We start from the raw sequence: 17,784 nt of genomic DNA, 5'->3' as shown, positions 1-17,784 counted from the left end.
AAATTTAGCATGTAAAATGAGGGAGTCCTGCTGACCGAACTCTCTCTTTTGTGCCTCGCTTTGCCTCCATCTGCAAAAATGGAGTAAAAATACTCAATTGTCTCACATGGGTGTTGCAAAGATTGACTTAGTAATGTTAGGGATGTGCTCAGAATCACAAGACAGCCCAGCAGAAAATTAGTGTTTCTGATTTCAGAGCAGAGTTTGAATAGTATTTATTGAGCAAAGCTGTGGGGTCACACGCTGACTTATGAGAGAACAAAATATTGAATAACTGCTCATTAAGTGAGCACTGTCCATTCTGTGACCTGAACACGGTAGGAATCCCTGGAAAGAAGAGTAAGACGTGTTTCTGTCACCAGAAGTGTACTGAAATACATTCACAAGAGGAGACCATGCTGAGATTGCACAGGCAACTGCACTTCCAATATTGGCTAATTTTTTAGTAATTGACTTAGCAGCCTTAATGACTTTCTTCCAACACAGTTTCTTTGTGGTCTTTTTCACACATATACTAGTTCATGTTGCAGCTGAAGCCTAGCAATGCAAGATAATTCAACCTTTACCCAGATTTCACTTTCTAAAATGCAGTTAACTAAATCAAACATCTTGGCCTCATGAGCACCTTAAAAATAACCTTCCACTGTCCAAGAGGTGTCAAAGCCCTATCCAGTACCTTAGGCGGGGTGAGGGATTTTTCAACAAGTAGCTCCCAGGCAGAGAACATCAACAGCTCCCTGGGGTCCCAGCACCCAGTGTGGGATGGGGTGAGGCTGGGTGCCCAGCTGAGTCCAGGGCTTGTAGGGAGCTGTTGGCCTCAGAAGCCCCTGAGATCTTCCTCCCACATGGAGATACTGATAAAAAAAGTAGTCCTAACATAAGCAGCATGCTGTTAGAAATATGACATATGTCCACTGTGGGAATCATACTTCAATCGCTCAGTATCTGCCTGTTGCTTAAAAGCCACAAGTTGGCCACCCTTGAATTAGGTGAGGCAGGATTATCAGTGGAAAATGACACATTTTTCTTAGCAAAAAATAATAGAAAGTAAATCTTATCTGGCAATTTAATAAGTGCACAATTACTGCATCAGGGAAAAGCCCCCTAAAGATTTAATGATTTAATACGTAGAAAAAGCTACCGAACAGAGAATTACTTTGTTCAAAGGATCAGTTATATCCTTGCCTAGTTATCAGCAACTCAGTGGCTATGCTACAACATCAGAGCTGGAATAGCAGGGGTGCTGCAGGGCAGAAGCACAGGGCGTTGATAAAAGTGGAGCAAAGGAATGACAGAAATCCTGTTCAGCATTTTCCCGTGCTCTGTATAACTGAGTGCTATTTCACTGCCACTGGCAGCAAACCAACCTCTTGTTTACACCACAGTACTTGAAACTTGTAGTTTTTAAAAACTGTGCCCATCTCCAATTCCGATTAGCTTCTCCAGGCATTTCTGCACTATTCAGAGTTTTCACAAACAAATTTCCAAACAGCAGAATCGCTCTGTACGGTACCCCTCAGAGGTACTCGGCATACTCTCTCTTCTGCTGCGCCTGACAGCAGGAAAAGCTTAGAGGGAAGTAAACATGAGAGAAGTTGAAAAATTACAGGTTGGGGATATCAGCATCGATGATACCATACTGTGTAAAGCTGAGATGCAATGAATCATGTGTGAAAGATGGAACTGAATGGGGCTGGAAATAGGGAGGCAGAGCAACGAGGAGCACATTTTGGTCTCTGCAGGGACCAGTCAGAACCACAGAAGAGAAAGAGAAGGAAGCAAGCCCTGCCAATGGGACCACTTCTGCACTTTGCAAGATGGAAAGGCTGGCCTTAGCTTGGTAAGGGCCCTTCAGCTCTGGAGTGGGTGCTTACAAGTTACGGTAGCATCTGCTGTGATCAGTCCTGCTTCTTCTATGGGGAGAAGTCAGTGGACCAACACGATTGTAGATGCTTCCAACAAAATTATCTCCTCACCTAGTCCAGCGCCTTTTCTGCCTCCCCTTTAATTTCTGTGCTGTGGCGGTGTACACTTCTGTGACAAAGCCAGAAGCAGCGGTTGCCCCAGCGGTAGGCTGAAACCCCATCTGCTTTGGGAGCAGTAGGGACTACAAAATCCCCACCACCTCACAAATGCTAACACAAGACCTACATTTCCACTACCTTCTTGGCAAACATGCAGTGAGGTTTGGACCAGAGAGACAACCACATGTTCACTTTGGTACAAGGTCTCTTTCTTCCCTACACTGACAGCCTCTCCATTTCCTTTCTGGAGGAGGGACAGCGTCCTTCCTCCAGACTGCCAACAGGACCTTCTCTTTTGGCCATCTACACTGCCTCTAGGAAGTATCTGTCTGGATCACTCGCCCTTGACCATCAACTCTGCATCAATCCTGACAGCCATAGGTTTAACTCCAGAGGAGCAGGAGGAGGGTCTCTTGGGCTGCCATGGAGGGCAATCTCAGCAGAAGGTCCTCAGAATGGGAGACAGGGTATCCTCACCAGGCATAGGCTTCAAGCCATAACCAGTGACTAGATTTGACGGGTTTACAGTGTCACACCATGCTGGCACGCCTCAGGACAAGAGACATAGGCACCATTCCTCTTCCATGCTTACAGAGTGCCGACAAACTGCTTTTTTTCCAAGACTTCTTAATTTCTGTACTGGGATTTCTGTATTTCCGTTTCAGTCTCTTAGCAGTCTCTGCTAAGAAAAACTCTCCCTTGAGCATGTGAGGCTGCTTCATGCCCCCCTGGGAGAAGTAAACTTTCTTCTGAATATAATTCATGGACAGAGAGGCCTAGGAGGCAACACATAATTTCATCAGCAGCCAGCATATGTAGCAGTGGTAGGAAAAATTCCCACCTGTGCCTGACCAGAAACTTGTGTCCCAACTTATGCACCAGAGATTTGAGGAAGGCAGTACAGACATGCATAGTCTCCACAAACAACAGCATATTTAGGACTAGGGAGAAACCCCAGGCAGGCTCTCATTAATAAAAATCTATGATCGCATATCACTGAGGTTCTTGCCTCTTCTCAGGCTTCCTTTTAAGCACAGTTTGAAGGTTCTGACCTCTTTCTTAAGCCCATCCTGGCCTGGAGCTTATGTTCCAGACAGGCTGCCTCTCCTGCTGCAAGCACAAGCTCCCAAACTGGAGATCCTCCAGGGCCGCAACCGAGAGCCTGAAGTTCATGAGCAAATCACCAAGGTCAGGACATAGGACCTGTAATATCATAGACTTGCTTGCTTCCTCAAGTCTGCAGCTCAGCCCTTCCTCAGGAGATCGTCCCATGGAGTCCTGTAGGCAGGTACACACCCCAGTCCCACAGACACAAATATGAAGCGACTGGCAAATAAAGCAAACAAATGATTTGCATTATTCAAGCTATTTCTTCCAGGTGAGGAGAAGGGAGGGGAAGAAGAAAGGAACAAACCCATACTTCTTCTGTCATTTCTAGATTAAATCATGCAGGGCATGTGAATACTAGTTTAAAAGCTATTGGTTGTATATAGAGAAAACAGGCAGAATGACTTCAGCAGATAATTCCACTTTCTTCTGTGCCTCAGTTTCCTCACATACAAAGGGAGTAATAACGAGAGTGTTCCAGGCTTGATTTGTTAGGGAGCTAAGCTGACATCTTCCGACACCAGTGAAAAGTGTAGTACTAGTTTCAGTGGTAACACATTTGGCCCATTTTTTCCCAATTATTTTGCAACTCATCCTTCACAGGCACAAGCACAAAGTAGCGTGACTCATATATTACATAAAAAGCCTGTTTTACAAGCATCTTTCTGGGCACATATTAAAGGCTGAAGCAGAAAATGTAAAATGGAGACTACCTCGAAACCTTGCTTTGACTGCCTTGTGCATGTGCCTTTAAACAGTCTTTATCACATCTTTTTTTTTCTTGCAAGTCTCCCCCACCCCGGCTACTACAAAGGATAGACAGAGCTCGCTGAGTGGGTAGTGATTCAGTATTTTCCCGTTATCCTAATTTCAGGCATGGCAAAGTGCCTTATTTGTCACACATCATTCAAACCCATCACTGAATGTGGAATGCTAATTTCCTCATGATCTTATTTCTGTGGTGCTATTTTGCCACAGTATCTCAGTGCTTCACGAGCCTTAATGGATGTTCTCCTGGGAGGTAGGTGGGGTTCTTATCTCTATTTTACAGACAGTGAAATCAGACATAAAGAGGATAAGGTCAAAATGGCCAGAGCACCCAATAATTTTGGGTCCCTAATTTGCGATGCCTTGGATTAGCACTTCCCCAGCTGCATGCGTGTTGAGAGCAGAACTCCATACAATACCAGCTCTGAACTTCTGTAAGTCAGACCCCAGGTGTCTCAGACTGAGAACTCAGAAGATGAGAACACACCAATTAGTGGCCACCCATGGAAAACCTCATTTATACGGCTTTTTCATATCACATAGGAACTCATGGCAAAAGGAAGGAAAAAGCCTAATTCTTCAGGGCAGTATTCAATTGTCAAAACATGAGACCATTCTTCTGTTTTTGAACAGCCCCTTGCCCAGTTCAATACACAACCTTCATCACCGGCAGTAAATGAAAGAGGAGACCTACAGAAAACACTTTCATTTATGGCAAAACTCATTCAGACCCTAAGTATATTCCATTCCGTGCACTGAATAAGACAGGGATCCTACTGAAAAAAATATATACCAGTATTTGACCTTATAATTAAGGACCACATCATTATGCCTATACATGAGAGAAGACAAATTAAAATGGATAGGCAACCCTTTCAATTAATTCTCTGTATTCTAAGTGTTTAACTTTAAAAACTCCATGTATGCTTAGCAAAAGTGTTTAATCTCTTATTTTAAAAACATAAACTAAAAAGGAAGAAAACTGGAAATTTAATCATTTGAAATCATAATGGCATTCTCTTTCCTTACATTATAAAGGCGCAACAGTTGCTAATTAAATGGTTGCAAAACTCTTTACATTTTCAAAGCTTTATTGTTCTTATCTCAACAGATACAGCCAAATAAATTAAAAAACCACAGTGTCTATTTGAAAAAGACCCCTACCAAGAAAATTCTTATCCAAGCAGGGAAAGCTCAGCAAAATTTTATGTAGTTGAAAAGATTGTCCTTGACTATTACAGTTTATCTCACCCCCCAAAAGTTGGGTAATCCTGACTATAGGCAGGGTGTCTTGTTCCCCTTCTTGTGTTGTGTAAAGGCTTTGGAATAACCAAAGAAAGGATATCTTCCTGAGGGTTGTATGGACTCAGCACGTGATAATGGGAGATACCACAGGTCACCTTTAGTTTTTCTGTATTCTCATGCAGCAGTAGCTCTTCTGCTGCAGAAGAATATATCCAGTGAAGGTGAATATTATATCTCAGCATGTTTTCTTCAGTATTCCCAGCAACCACTGGGACACATCATAATGGGAACAGAGAGGATTAAGCACTGAAGGTGAGTGCTAGTAGGGGTACAACACTCCAGTTGGGAATTTCTGAGTTACTGCCATATAAACGCTTTGAGACAATTCATGTCAGGCAGGTAGAAGAAGCCACCAACTGATAAATCCCTTGTAATAATTGTCTCCTGAGGATGATGAAAAGGAAACCTCAGTGTGGAGTTCCAGCAGATGTCCGTGCTCAGAAGATGGATGTTGAAACAAAGTCTAGGAAGAAGGTGAGATGCCTTGCAGAAACCATAGTCTTCAGTCCACTAGAAAATATGGGGAGAACTAGGCACCTCAGTATCACAGTACACCAAATAAATGCCTTTTGAACATGCCTATAGCAAATGCTGAAGACAGAGCAACATCTAAACTGTCAAAGTTTTGGCATCTTACTCTGGGTATCTGGGAGGCATCTTCTGTTTTGGATTCCAAGCCTTGAACCCCTTCCCAGAAAGAGGCAACAACTATAGTTCCTCTCTGACAGCATGCAGTAGATAGGTATTTATCTAGTAGCTCACTGGAGAGACTAGCTTCCCTAAATTACAGGAGATGTTGATTCAGCTCCCTACTGTAGCTGAAAAGATCTCAAGTCTTGCCTTCCTCCTACAGAAGACTATTTAGAGTAAGCTGCTCCTTGCCTTTCCTGCTTAAGCTCTTAGGCTTTTCTTCATGGAAGAATTAAAAAAGCATGAGACCAGAGACAGAGAGAGCACATAAGTAAATATAGCTTTATAGCCTACTGGTTAAGCACTCTTCTGCAAGAGGACAGATTGGGTCTAGTTCCTGCTTCAGTGAATATTTTGTACTAATGATACAAAATAGTGTTGAGAGAGCTCAAGAGACCATTTAGCCCATCCTCTGGTCCAGAAGTACCTCCTACAGTCCTTCAGTGACCGGAACTGACAGTTTTCTCAGACAACCAGTGCATCACCACCCTTTTGAACTCCCCCTGAAGTCTAGTCTGAATCACACTGACGGCCCATTAAAAACCATTACTCCTTGTTTTATCCATCCTGAACAGGAAGAACAGATTATTCCCATTTTCTTGCACTCACCACACTAGCATTCTCACCTCTCTCAGCCTTACTCCTTTTAGGTTAAACAACCCTAATTACTTCAGTCTTTCCTCACAAGTTATACTTCCCTTGACCTCCAGCAATTCTCACTATCCCAGTCTGCACTCTCTCTCACTGGACCACACTTTCTTAGAGCACAGTAGAGGATTAAGGCATGACAATTCACCTGAGACTTACCTGTGCTCACCAGAGCTGAAGGCTTATTAGAAGTGTCTCATAGCCTATACTCCCATTTGCACAATCTGGTAAGATGATGTTTTCTTTTTTGGCAATAGAATGATGTTCTAGACTAACACTGAACTTGTGGTCCTCTAGAGAACCTGTCTCTCCCTCCTGAAGGATAGCTAGCTGGCCTGTTGGCTCCCATGGACAGCTGGCTGCAATTTATTAATCATTCCCAGGGAGAGCACTTTACATTCACTTCAGTACTGTTCAAACCAGCTCCTTGGTTTGACAAGCTTGTTCTGAATTCCAGTAATTTTCACCAGCCTATGCCTGTTTTATACCATCTGCAGATTTTAAAAAACACTTCCTCTAGACAGTCATCCAGGTTGAAATTAAAATATAAAGTACAATGTACTTAATGAAAACACGAAACACCAACAGGCCGCAGCTCAAGCTTGTGGCAACCCGCTCGATAGAGTCTTCTGTTTCGACAGGAAATCAGTGAGAATTACTGAGTAGGATTATCTACACCAGTTCTGCATCCCTGCTGTAATGTTTTCCTTTGGACCATGTTTCTTTGCTTCATTTATGATAAAAGCCTGTGAGATAATGTCAAAATCCTTACAAATGACAAGGTATGACAATTACTTCCCCTGTACCTACAAGGCTTGTATAGAAGAAAGCTAAATTAGTTTGACATGATCTATTCTTGACAGATCTGTACTGGCTCCTAATAATCTCCTTTATTTGATTATTTCCACCATTTTTTTCCCTCGTTCTTTTTCAGCCTTCTGACACCTCACCCAGCCTTCACGAGTCTTCAAAGCATTCAAAGCTCGTGGTTCAGAGATTGCTTCCAACAGCTTTGTAAATAAGCCAGGACAATTTAAAACAACCATCTTACATCAATACATCTGGACTTGTTCTGCCCTTTTCCTAGATTCTGATCTTCCTCCTTTGTGGCTCCTATTAATTGCTTTAGCCATCAACTTGCAGTTGACCATGTTACCGGAGACACGCAAAATGGGCATAAAATGCTTTGGCCTTATTGACAATGTATGATGTAAAGCTTTAACCAAAGCTCTTCCCTCCCCTCCATGAGTACCGTAAACACTAAGGTAGAGAGTCAGGATGATATTCTTCCACTCTCTTGCTCTGTCCCGATTAATATTTTATTTGTATGTGCAAAATAGATCAGCTTCTCCAGGAAACACTGGTCCCAGTATATTCTACAGCCTAATAGCACATTCTCCTGGGAGGTGGGGGTAGAGACCTACTGAGGCAGAGATGGTATATTCACCATATCTCTGGGTAAATTCTTTAATCAAAGTGTTTCTGGAGAAAAGGAGGGTAGTACATTCCTTTCCTCTTGGATGCATTCTGTGCGGACACTTGTCCTGCGTGCTCAGCCAAACTTACCTGTTTTGGCTGTGCAGGGAAAACACCTGGAAGAATACATGTTTTGTAGATCCCATGGTAGCTTAGCTGTTAAGTAGGTACTGAGCTGATTATTGCTTATAAAACTAAGGATCATCTAGGCATGTCAGTAAAAATGCCTTTAAATGTTGAGGGGACTTTACAGGTGTAATTATCTTAGGACTTTAAGCACCTCCACAGTGAGAAAGGAAGGAAGCTCTAAAGCTCTACAGCCTATGAAAAACACTTCTAAGAAGGTAGTTGAACTTACAACAATCCCTTATTTCTCAGTTCAGAACAATGATAAAATACTGTGATACATTTCAGACTCCTCGTCAGCCACACCCTAATTAAAAAGTAATGAAATTCTGCAAGAGAAGATATTGTCTTATGGTATCTCTTCCTGAACTGTGGAATCATATGACTCAAAGGAAGAAAACAAAGAACATAAGGAAGAATTAACTGAATTTTAAAGCAAGATTTGCTAAAAGTCCCTATAATGCATTAGGGCTCATTTTTCACTGATTTGTTAATTCTGTTGTCTTCCACAGAGTCTTGTACACTGGCATCATAATGGAGGGTTCTTTTTGCTGCATATCTAATTTTACCATATAAGAGGGAGATTCAGGTATTGATTCACATATTAACTTTGCTAACTATCCTCTGGAAGTTATCCGACTTCTGCTTACTTCATGGAGGTTTCATTTAGCTTCAGTTCTTCAGTTATTTTGGGGCGAGATCTTCTTTCCTTACTCCATTTGTCCTTTCCTTAGGATTTAATCTCTTCTAGCTGGTATTCTGACTGGAATTTAAGATACAACAGAAAGTCCATTTTCTGGATCCTGTGCTTTAGGTGGGACTGCTTGCATCCTTATCATGCTTTTGACTGCAATTTTAACAGTCAGCATTAAACACCAATTTTCTGTTGCGGGCTTCTGTCCTCAAAACTCTACGTAGGGCTTGAAGTTTCTCTGGGTCTTCCACTGGAAATGCAAACAGCAGTAAGACTTAAAGCCACTGGTTTTATCTCTGATCAGGCAAAGTCTCCATTCTGGCAGATTTCAACTCAGCCTGTGCAATCCAGGTCTTTGCAAGCTGCCAGCCTGACTACTCCAACATAACAAGCTAAGAATTAAAATCTTGACCCTAAGAAAGGCGCCCTCAGTTCTGAGGAACACAAGCGCCATTTCAGTGCAGCTCTCCAATCTAAAGTGAAGTGTCCTGGCTGAGGATAAACTTTTGGTCCAGCTTCTAAAAGCCCCTTTGACTCATTTGCCCATTGTTCCAGTTCCCCCTATACCAATATCACCTCCCAGCTGCACCACACTTCTTGGGCACAGGTGATGCCCTCCTCGCATTTTCTCAGCAGGTGATTTCCAGCAGCAGACCTCACTCTTACGTGAAACTAAACAGCTGCAAATTTTACTGTCAGCAAATCAGCAAGTGATACTTGTTTCTTTATGTCTACACTTCCAAACCTAGATGATTTTTGTTGAATTATTTATAAATCCATCACTGAATACCTTATTCCTAAAGCTGTGGGCAGACAGAAGAAAGAAGGATAAGAGAAGAACAATGGTCAGTTCAAAACCATTGTGGTTTACATCCTGCTGGATTCAGTTTGAACTAATATAAGTGACTGGCATCTTGTGCAAAAGAGTAAAGCATAGTACCATGCTGCCCAGCCCGCTCACCCTTGAGTATTTAACATTGCAGATTTATAAGGTCATTGAATACTATTAATAAAATAAATGGATTAGACTCCATTCAATAGTCTGATGAACTGGATGCCGATTGATAACTGTCTTAACAATTGTAAGAGTAATCGAAACTGTAAATTATTCTGGACATCACCAATTATTACAAATCATTCCAATTCATAAAAACTCTGAAGTTCCTGAGACCACAGTTTCACTCCTAGGCAATTATGAGAAGAGTGAAATAAAACTAGCTTCAGAGCTACGTTCAGATCCAAACACACTCCTCTGCACCCCTAAATTTTAGGAGCATTCAAACCAAGTAAGTAGGATTCTTTTAGAGCCTATTAGCTTTACTAATCACCAGCCTTTACAGAAAGGTGTCTCCGAGAGAGAGAATGTTTAAATATTGTGAGATGTCCCACCTTTCTATAAATAGAGATATACTGTGATTACGGCTGGAATTAATTCAAGAAACTTCAGAAGTAAGATGAGTAATGAATGGGACTGACATTTATTGCTTATAATTTAAAAGAATATAAGTACATCCTGGCTTCCCTTTCGAGGCATCAAAGCCAACCAACCCCAGTGGGAGGAAGGCAGGCTCAGGACATCCTCCCTTCAGCCAACAAGACAGCTGGAGCACAGCCTGCCACCCAACAGTGGCATTATTAGCCAAGGGACAAGCCCAGAAGAAGTGAGAACCCTCAAGAAAGCAGGAATAGTGATACTAGTTTGTTCTGCATGCATTTCTCCTGTGGCAGCCATACCCCTCCCCAGCTGCCTGCTGGGGGTGGGCAACATTTTACCTATGCTAACAGCAACGTGATAGGTGAAGGTGCACCACTTCGCTGTCTCTGTCTGCAGGTGCTCATGTGCAGTAGCTGTGACAGCTGTGACAGCTGAAGGAGAACTGGGGAAGCTGCAGAAGCAACTGGAAGCACAAAGGGAGAACTCAAGTAGTTTTCCCTTCTACCAGCTTCCCTTCTGACATCAGTGCCAGGAAGGGTGAAGGGCATAAGACCCTGGTGGTAGCAGCTGATGCTGCCAGCAGGAGCCCCCAAGAAGCACAGCCTAATGGAGGGCTGGTACCCAGCTGGAGGAGAGAAGCAGCAGGAGGATTGTATGGTCAAGGGAGCAGGAGGAAGGCGAGGAGCAGAACAGATGGAGAGAGGAGACAAAATGAATAACAGGCAGAGACAGCAGGATCAGTGTAACTCCAAAAGCACAATTTCCTTTTGTTACATTAAAAACAAATTGCTATTTTCATTACACTATTCCTCCATCCCATACACATATTGTAGGTTACTATAGGCTGGATCATTATGATGGTAGGGGAGGAGCTAGCACACTGGTGAATAGCAGGGAGAAAACTAAGTTGTAGCCCTAATCTCAGGCTCTGGCCCATAGTAATTAAGCCTGGGTCTGAGAAAAAAATCAATGGTTTGTGTTAGAGGAACTCAAGTGGCTAATAAACATCCCAGCACTGCAGGAGTGACTGAGGATGGATAAAACAATGCTTTGCCTGTCTAAAGCACCTCTCACCTGAGGGCATCTGAATCCTTTTTTTTTTTGTTCCCACACACTAATTATTTAGTTTCCAAATTAAAGAAGCATCTTGCAGAGACGGCCATGACAGGCAGAGAAACTGTCCTTAGATCAAGTCAGAAAGCAGGTTAATAGCACTGCTAGGAAGAAAAATCAGCTCTCCCAAAACCAATTCCTATATACTAACTACTGGCCTGTGGTGCTTGCAACCATGAAAAGCCGTGGAGTTTTACACACACACTCAGCAGGTGATAGAGAGAGCCCTAAGAAAATATAAACACCTTCTCCACATGAAGCCATCCGAGCTCTGAGGCTACATGTCACCTCCCAGCGTGCTCAGGAGGATCTTGGAATTATAGATGAAATGAACATGGATGCATTCCAGACTTCAACTTTGGACTTCAGATGTTGAAAGCTGTTTCACCCAGATACCTGCTCAGGTATTCCCACAGCAAGGTATTCTGGTATTTCCACCAGCAAGGCATGTACACCTTCCACTTGGCCCTTCTGGATGATCGACCTCCTCTTACCAGCCTGACATTCTCCTGTGTAGAGCTACTGGGCTATGGTGGTTGTCTTACAGCTGGACACCGGGCCTTCAAAACTCAGACGCAGCTAGGTATGGACTGCTGCCAAATCTATCCCTGAAACTTGTCGAACTCACAGCAAACAGGAAAATCACACAGCGACTTCCAAAGAGCATCAACAGAGAGAGCTGCCATCAAAAGGTTTCCCATCCTCAGGTGTCTTTAGTGTGGAACTGTCACCACAGCTATCGCTCATTCTCAAATCCAAATAAAGTCCTCCCTGTGTAGGGAGGGAGCCCAAAGCAACAGAAGAGATGCGAGTCATTCATGTGAAGGAGGAGGGTGCAACAGGAGAGTTGTACAGAGGGAAGAATGCACGGACCAGAAATGCATGGACTGAGCAAATGGCAGTCACTACTGCACCACCAGCCTACCCGGAGCATGCAGAGGTCTCAGGTTATATGTACTTTGTGCTTGGGCTTCATACCATCTCAGCCAAAAGCAGAGGCAATCTTCAGGCTATGCCTGCTCTTTCACCTGTTAATACACCCACCCCTCAGCATATACATGCCTGCTTGGTACAGACTAGGCAGAGCCCACTTACACCCCACGTTAGCTGCACATGGAGCAGATGAGAGTCATTGACGGGAGCACATGCCTCGCAGCATGAGGCCAGCGAACCCAAGCAGGTATACACATCCTTGATTTCTGCCATGCAAGACTATGAGCCCGCTTTCACCTTGTGATAGGCAAAGGGCGCAGTTCACCTTCTCGCTAGCACAAGAAGGCCTTGCAACTTGGCAGCTGCCAGGAGTGGGGAATTCCTGCTCTCAGGGAAATGAGGAGAGGGAAATATAATGTCTGTGCAGGGTGGCTACTAGACCCTGGGATGGCATCACAGAATCCATGACAGCTGGCCTGAAATGAGAATGGATATGAGGTGAAACCTCTTCACACTTTCTCCTTCTAGTCAGTCAAAGCCACAGGACTGGAGGAGGGCTCCCTCTCATCCCCAGGAGATGCCCACTCTGTCAGCATGGCATGGGCAGAATCTGGAGCTATCAGCCCATTTTCTCATGTTGAGGCAGGAGCAGCTCGGAGATCATTCAGACACCCTCAGCACTGGGCCAGGACAAGCCCTCAGGCAACACGTGTTGGCTCCTCGGGCTGCACACATGTACCAGCCTGGCACAGGCAGACACAGGATTCAATGCAGTCCTCTCAGCACGGATGCCTCTACGTACTGGTGGGTACTGCCTTACTGGTTTTTACTGGGAGTCTCATTCAAGAGCAAGTGGCAATAGGTGATTTGGATCAACAGACTGGTTTCTTTCCCACTAAGCATTGCCACTGTCCTTCTGCCCCTGGAAACTCTGGCTGCAATTAGTTCCCTAGGAGGGGGTTTGTCTGTGCCATTAAGATCAGTTACATTATGCGATCTAGGAGAAATCAATGTCTCTAATAGTCAGCAAAGGCAGCGGAGGAGGACAGGGTGATGGGAGGGGTGTTTCTCTGGAGACACCCTTCTCAGGACAAATCCCAGGGGTACCGCCCCAGGAAGAGAAATAGTAAGGACCTGGAGTAATTAAACTTCCACACAGCAATTGTTTACTGGAAGAAGCACAGAAACCACTCCGTGTCTCTCAAAGGCAGAGGCTGTGGCTAGGCTCTCTCCAGGTGCAGATGAAGTGCCTCTGCCCTGAAGTCGATGGCCTGTGGTGATTTACACTACGCTGGCAAGTGGAGGGAGGAGGGGCATGGATGGACACCTGTCCTTTAAAATACCCCTTTTCCTCTCTCCACATTGGTGTTTAAAGGTAAGAACATGCCTTGCAAGTTTGGAAGCGTCCGGATAGTGCAGCATAATTAAGTTATTCTAAATGAGGTCCGAGACATTTTAATATCCTGAGGCAAGAAAACCTTAACTCTGCATGCATCTCCCTCTCTGTCTTTCTCCATTTCATCCTTCCTGCACACCTCTGCAGTTCCTGGAATGACAAGACACCTCGCCGGCTGGCTGTAATTGCTAGAACAGTTCCCTAATGCTTTCTCCTTCTCCAATTGCATTAAACTGCATCTTTAGAGGTACAGCCCTGTTTATTCATGCTGCTCGTGTGGAAGGGGAAAGAAATGCAGACTGCCTCTTCCCCCCTCCCTCCTTTGATTTGATGGGTGTGGCAGGTTTAAACCTTTGCAGCCGCTGGCTCTCCAGCACTGGGGTGAGGAGGAGACGACAGAAAGGGAGGGCAGCCGTCGGACATGGCTGGTGATGAATGAGACTCATCTCACCCACAAGTGGGAAACCTGCTCGCGGGTTATTGTTTAATCACTCATGCAATCCAATACTGAGCACATACCCCCATAACGTCCATCTGTTCTAGCATGCAGTGCATGCAACGCTTGCATTTCTAGCCACCTATCTAACTACCCAGCTCTGCATAATACTGACTGCATCTCTTGCTAGCAGTAAAGGTTAAGTTCAATTTTTCAGAAATTGCTTGACCCAGTCTTTTGGTTATGCCACCTTTTAGCTGAATATTTTGTGGGCACAAATTCAGAGCAGCAGTCACCTGTAGGCAGAAACGACAAGACCAAGCTATCTACATCTCTCATGGGCGGCCACAGTCAGTCAGATACTTCACTTTTCACATCGGCATCGCACCCACAAGAAAGAATAATCTGCAAGGTATGAGTGTGTGAACATATGTGTCTTTGAGGGGCGGGAGGGCAGACACATACAGGCACACCTAGACACAAATGTGAAGAGATTTCTTCCACGCCCAAGTCTGTCATTTCAACGTTTCGCTCTTTAGCTGCCAGAAAGGCGGGACACCAGGGGTTTCCCCTGAAAAATAATTTGAGGAGAGCTGGCTTTATTTTGGGAAGGAAACTCCTGCCTGTGCTGAAGAACCCACTCCATCTTTTTCTCTCTGTGAAAGGTTTGGGTGGGGACAGAGGAAGAGCACAAGCTGAAAACCGAGGTCTTTTTCTTCTCCACATTAAAGCTTCCTCCGGCGCATCACCAGCTTTGCTGAGCAAACTGCTCTATCGCCAGTTTGGCGATTGTGGTATGTGTTCAGGTACAGGAGCAGGAGCTGGGCTCTGAGCCCAGGAACATCCACCGAGTATGCACGGACAGGCACATACAGGCTGTATGGCTGCATCAGGCTCAGAAAGCATGTGCGAATGAGTGCATGTGTGCGTGTGCATATATGTGTAGTACAGACGCGAGCGACCGGAGAGTGGAGATGTGTGCTGCCCATGCACGCGCAAAGGGGTGTGTACCATGCGGTGGATTAATGTACAGAGTGGGAAGAGAGGACTATGTGCGATCAAGATACCTGCATGCCATGCATTTCTAAATATGTGAGAACACAAAAACGACAGGAGTAAACCCATAGAGATGTAAAGAACAGATACATCAGAATATTATTCAGGCGCTTTAATGCTCAACCTGTGATGATAGGGGCAAAATTATCCCCCTCCCCCAACAGCTCTCTTCTGACTCAAAAGAATTCCACAGCTACCTACTTTATTTTAAAATTTGCTGTGTGCCTCCGCCCACTGCTCTGTCACTCTGCCTCACTGTCTGCCTTCTTTCTCTTCCTCTGCTCTTTCCACCCCGTATTTGCCAGCTGAACGTGCTCTGCTGGCTGGCTGCAACGTGTTTCCCCCCCAGCTATCACCACCTCCCTCCAGATTTTAGTGAACGTATCATTAATTGCAAGGCATTTGAAAAACCTGCATGGGGAAAAACACAGGATGACGCAGAGTGTCTTTCTATTCCATTCACCTGCCCCTCCCCATTATTCTACAAAATTGCTCCTTCATTTGATAACACACACATCTCCATTCAGAAGCACACTTTAACCTGGATTTTCTTTCAACACTGCGCTATCTACATTAACCGGAGTTACTCACATCAGTCTGTTAGGCTATTGCTCCAGAATACTGCAGTGCTATACTGTAAGAGATAAATGCACGCATATATGAAGAAAGTAACCAGCATGGTGCCGTGCCCAAGACTGAGGTTGAGTTTTGCACTCAGAACAAGGACCAAAGCTCTTTGTCACTACCTACAAATCCGTAATTTGTGGAAGTTTCCAAAATGCTTTACAGAGATACCTGGGGCCAGTTCCTCCTCAAAGTTCCGACTGCATAAATCCTGCATCCTCCCAAGGAAGTCCAATAGGTTCAGCCAAAAAAGGCTCTCTTAATCAGGAGCAGGTTTGGGCTTTCACACAAATAGAAGGGGGTAGGGTGAGAGGGGAATGATCTAAGTAGCTTTTTTCCAAATTCCATTATCAATTTAGACATAAAAAAATTGGCAGTGAAAACTAGCCACCACCCAAACCTTCTCAACAATTCCCTTACAGGAAAAGCCAGGTGGTACCAGTAAAGAGAATGAACTGGTTTCCAACAGGTTCACACACTGTGAGCTTCTCTTATCCCACTCGAGTTCGGAGCTAACAGAGGCGTGGTCCTCTGTCTCTTTACCAGCTGGTGCACAGTTGTCTAACTGGTTGTACTATGAAGGGTATTGCAAAGAGGGTGACTCTCCCCCTCCCCTGGCTAATGCTTTTGTTATTAATTAATTGCTTTTTTCACTATAGCATAGATTGAAGAAAAAAGCTTCAGGTTAATTCTTGCTCAGATTGCTGTAGCACAAAACCATGAATGCACCTGTCCTCCGAGCCACCTGACAGCACATGCACATAAAGCATCTCTCATTCATCGGAGCGGGAGCAATAGACGCTGTTCTGACCAGGGATCAAGGCTCACTGGGCATCCTTTCTTTTTTGGCATAAGATGAAGAATTGCTTCCTTTATCTCCAAGGTAGAGCCAGACCTCATCACGTTTCTTGCCAGCCGCCCCCCCCCCCCCCGCCCTTCCACACCCTCAGAACCACAGACAGAAAATCCTAGGCAATGCATCTGCCCACTATTAAAAATAAGAATAGAGGGGAGATTCTGGTAGCTCCCCAAATGTGGACGTAGGCCACCCCCCCTTCCCCACATCACCAGCCCCAGCAAGGCAAAACAGTCATGCTGCAGGGTGTGAAAAGAGCCTTCAGTTCCAAGATGCTAAAGAATTGCAAAAGAGAAGTCTGCTGAGGGCAGCTGAAATTTCCTCCCCCCTACCCCAGCCCCTCACACACTCAGGCAGACACGCACCCCACGGACACCCCGCAGCCTGCGAGATTTCTCAACGCAAAGACATATAAAAATCTTCAGCTCTACCTGTTTTGTTCTTCTCATACAGCACAGCATGATCGTATTGTCCCCTTCCTTCCTTCTTCTTCCTTCCTTCTCCTCTCTCCTTTTCCTCTTCTCTCTCTTATCTCTCCCCCCCACCCTCTCCGCTCCCTCCCTCCCTCCCTCCTCTCTCTCTCGCTCGCTCGCTCGCTCTCTCACACACACGCACACGCACACACACCAGGGCAGTTAGCAGCAGCCGTAAGGTCCACAGCTACTGCTCATCACAGATGCACACGCTGCCTCTCCCTGCCTGCCTCCCTACCCTTCCCAGAATTGTTCACCAGCTCTCCGCGACCAGTCACCTCCCCACCCCACCCCCACCCCAGCAGCCACCCCCCCCCCCCAAGTCCCTTGCCAGCCTCATGAATAATTAAAATCTTCAATCTGGACCCAATTACCCAACGACTTTCCCACTGTACGGAGACGACAGGGGAGAGGGGGCACTGCGGGCTGGAGAGGGGGTGCCGGGGTGGGGTTGGCTGTGTCTGGGAGGCCCCGGCGGGTGGGAAGCCCCCAGCCCCACTCCCCAAGGAGCAGCCGGCCACGGCCAGGAGTGGGACTGAGGCGTGAAGAAAGCGTGGGGTGAGGTGGGGTGGGGTGGGTGCACAGGGGAGGAGAAGCAGGGGGGGTACTGCCACGGCAGCGCCC

The 17,784-nt window shown here is 45.3% G+C and overlaps 1 protein-coding gene across 1 annotated transcript in view; it reads right to left on the bottom strand.

Moving 5' to 3' along the window:
* The window catches only part of GAP43 (growth associated protein 43), a 60,975-nt gene extending 43,749 nt beyond the window's left edge, over positions 1-17,226 (bottom strand). Inside the window, exon 1 of the mRNA XM_075436865.1 lies at positions 17,119-17,226. Within this exon, the coding sequence (XP_075292980.1) occupies positions 17,119-17,148 (30 nt within the window). The 5' untranslated portion in view covers positions 17,149-17,226. The remainder of the gene's footprint in view (positions 1-17,118) is intronic.
* Between the last annotated feature and the right edge of the window lie 558 nt (positions 17,227-17,784).

This window comes from Opisthocomus hoazin, chromosome 1 (assembly GCF_030867145.1).
Source record: "Opisthocomus hoazin isolate bOpiHoa1 chromosome 1, bOpiHoa1.hap1, whole genome shotgun sequence".
NCBI classification, from domain to species: Eukaryota; Metazoa; Chordata; class Aves; order Opisthocomiformes; family Opisthocomidae; genus Opisthocomus; species Opisthocomus hoazin.
The sequence above is the reverse complement of the archived record's forward strand: the minus strand, read 5'-3'. Positions and strand labels throughout refer to the sequence as shown.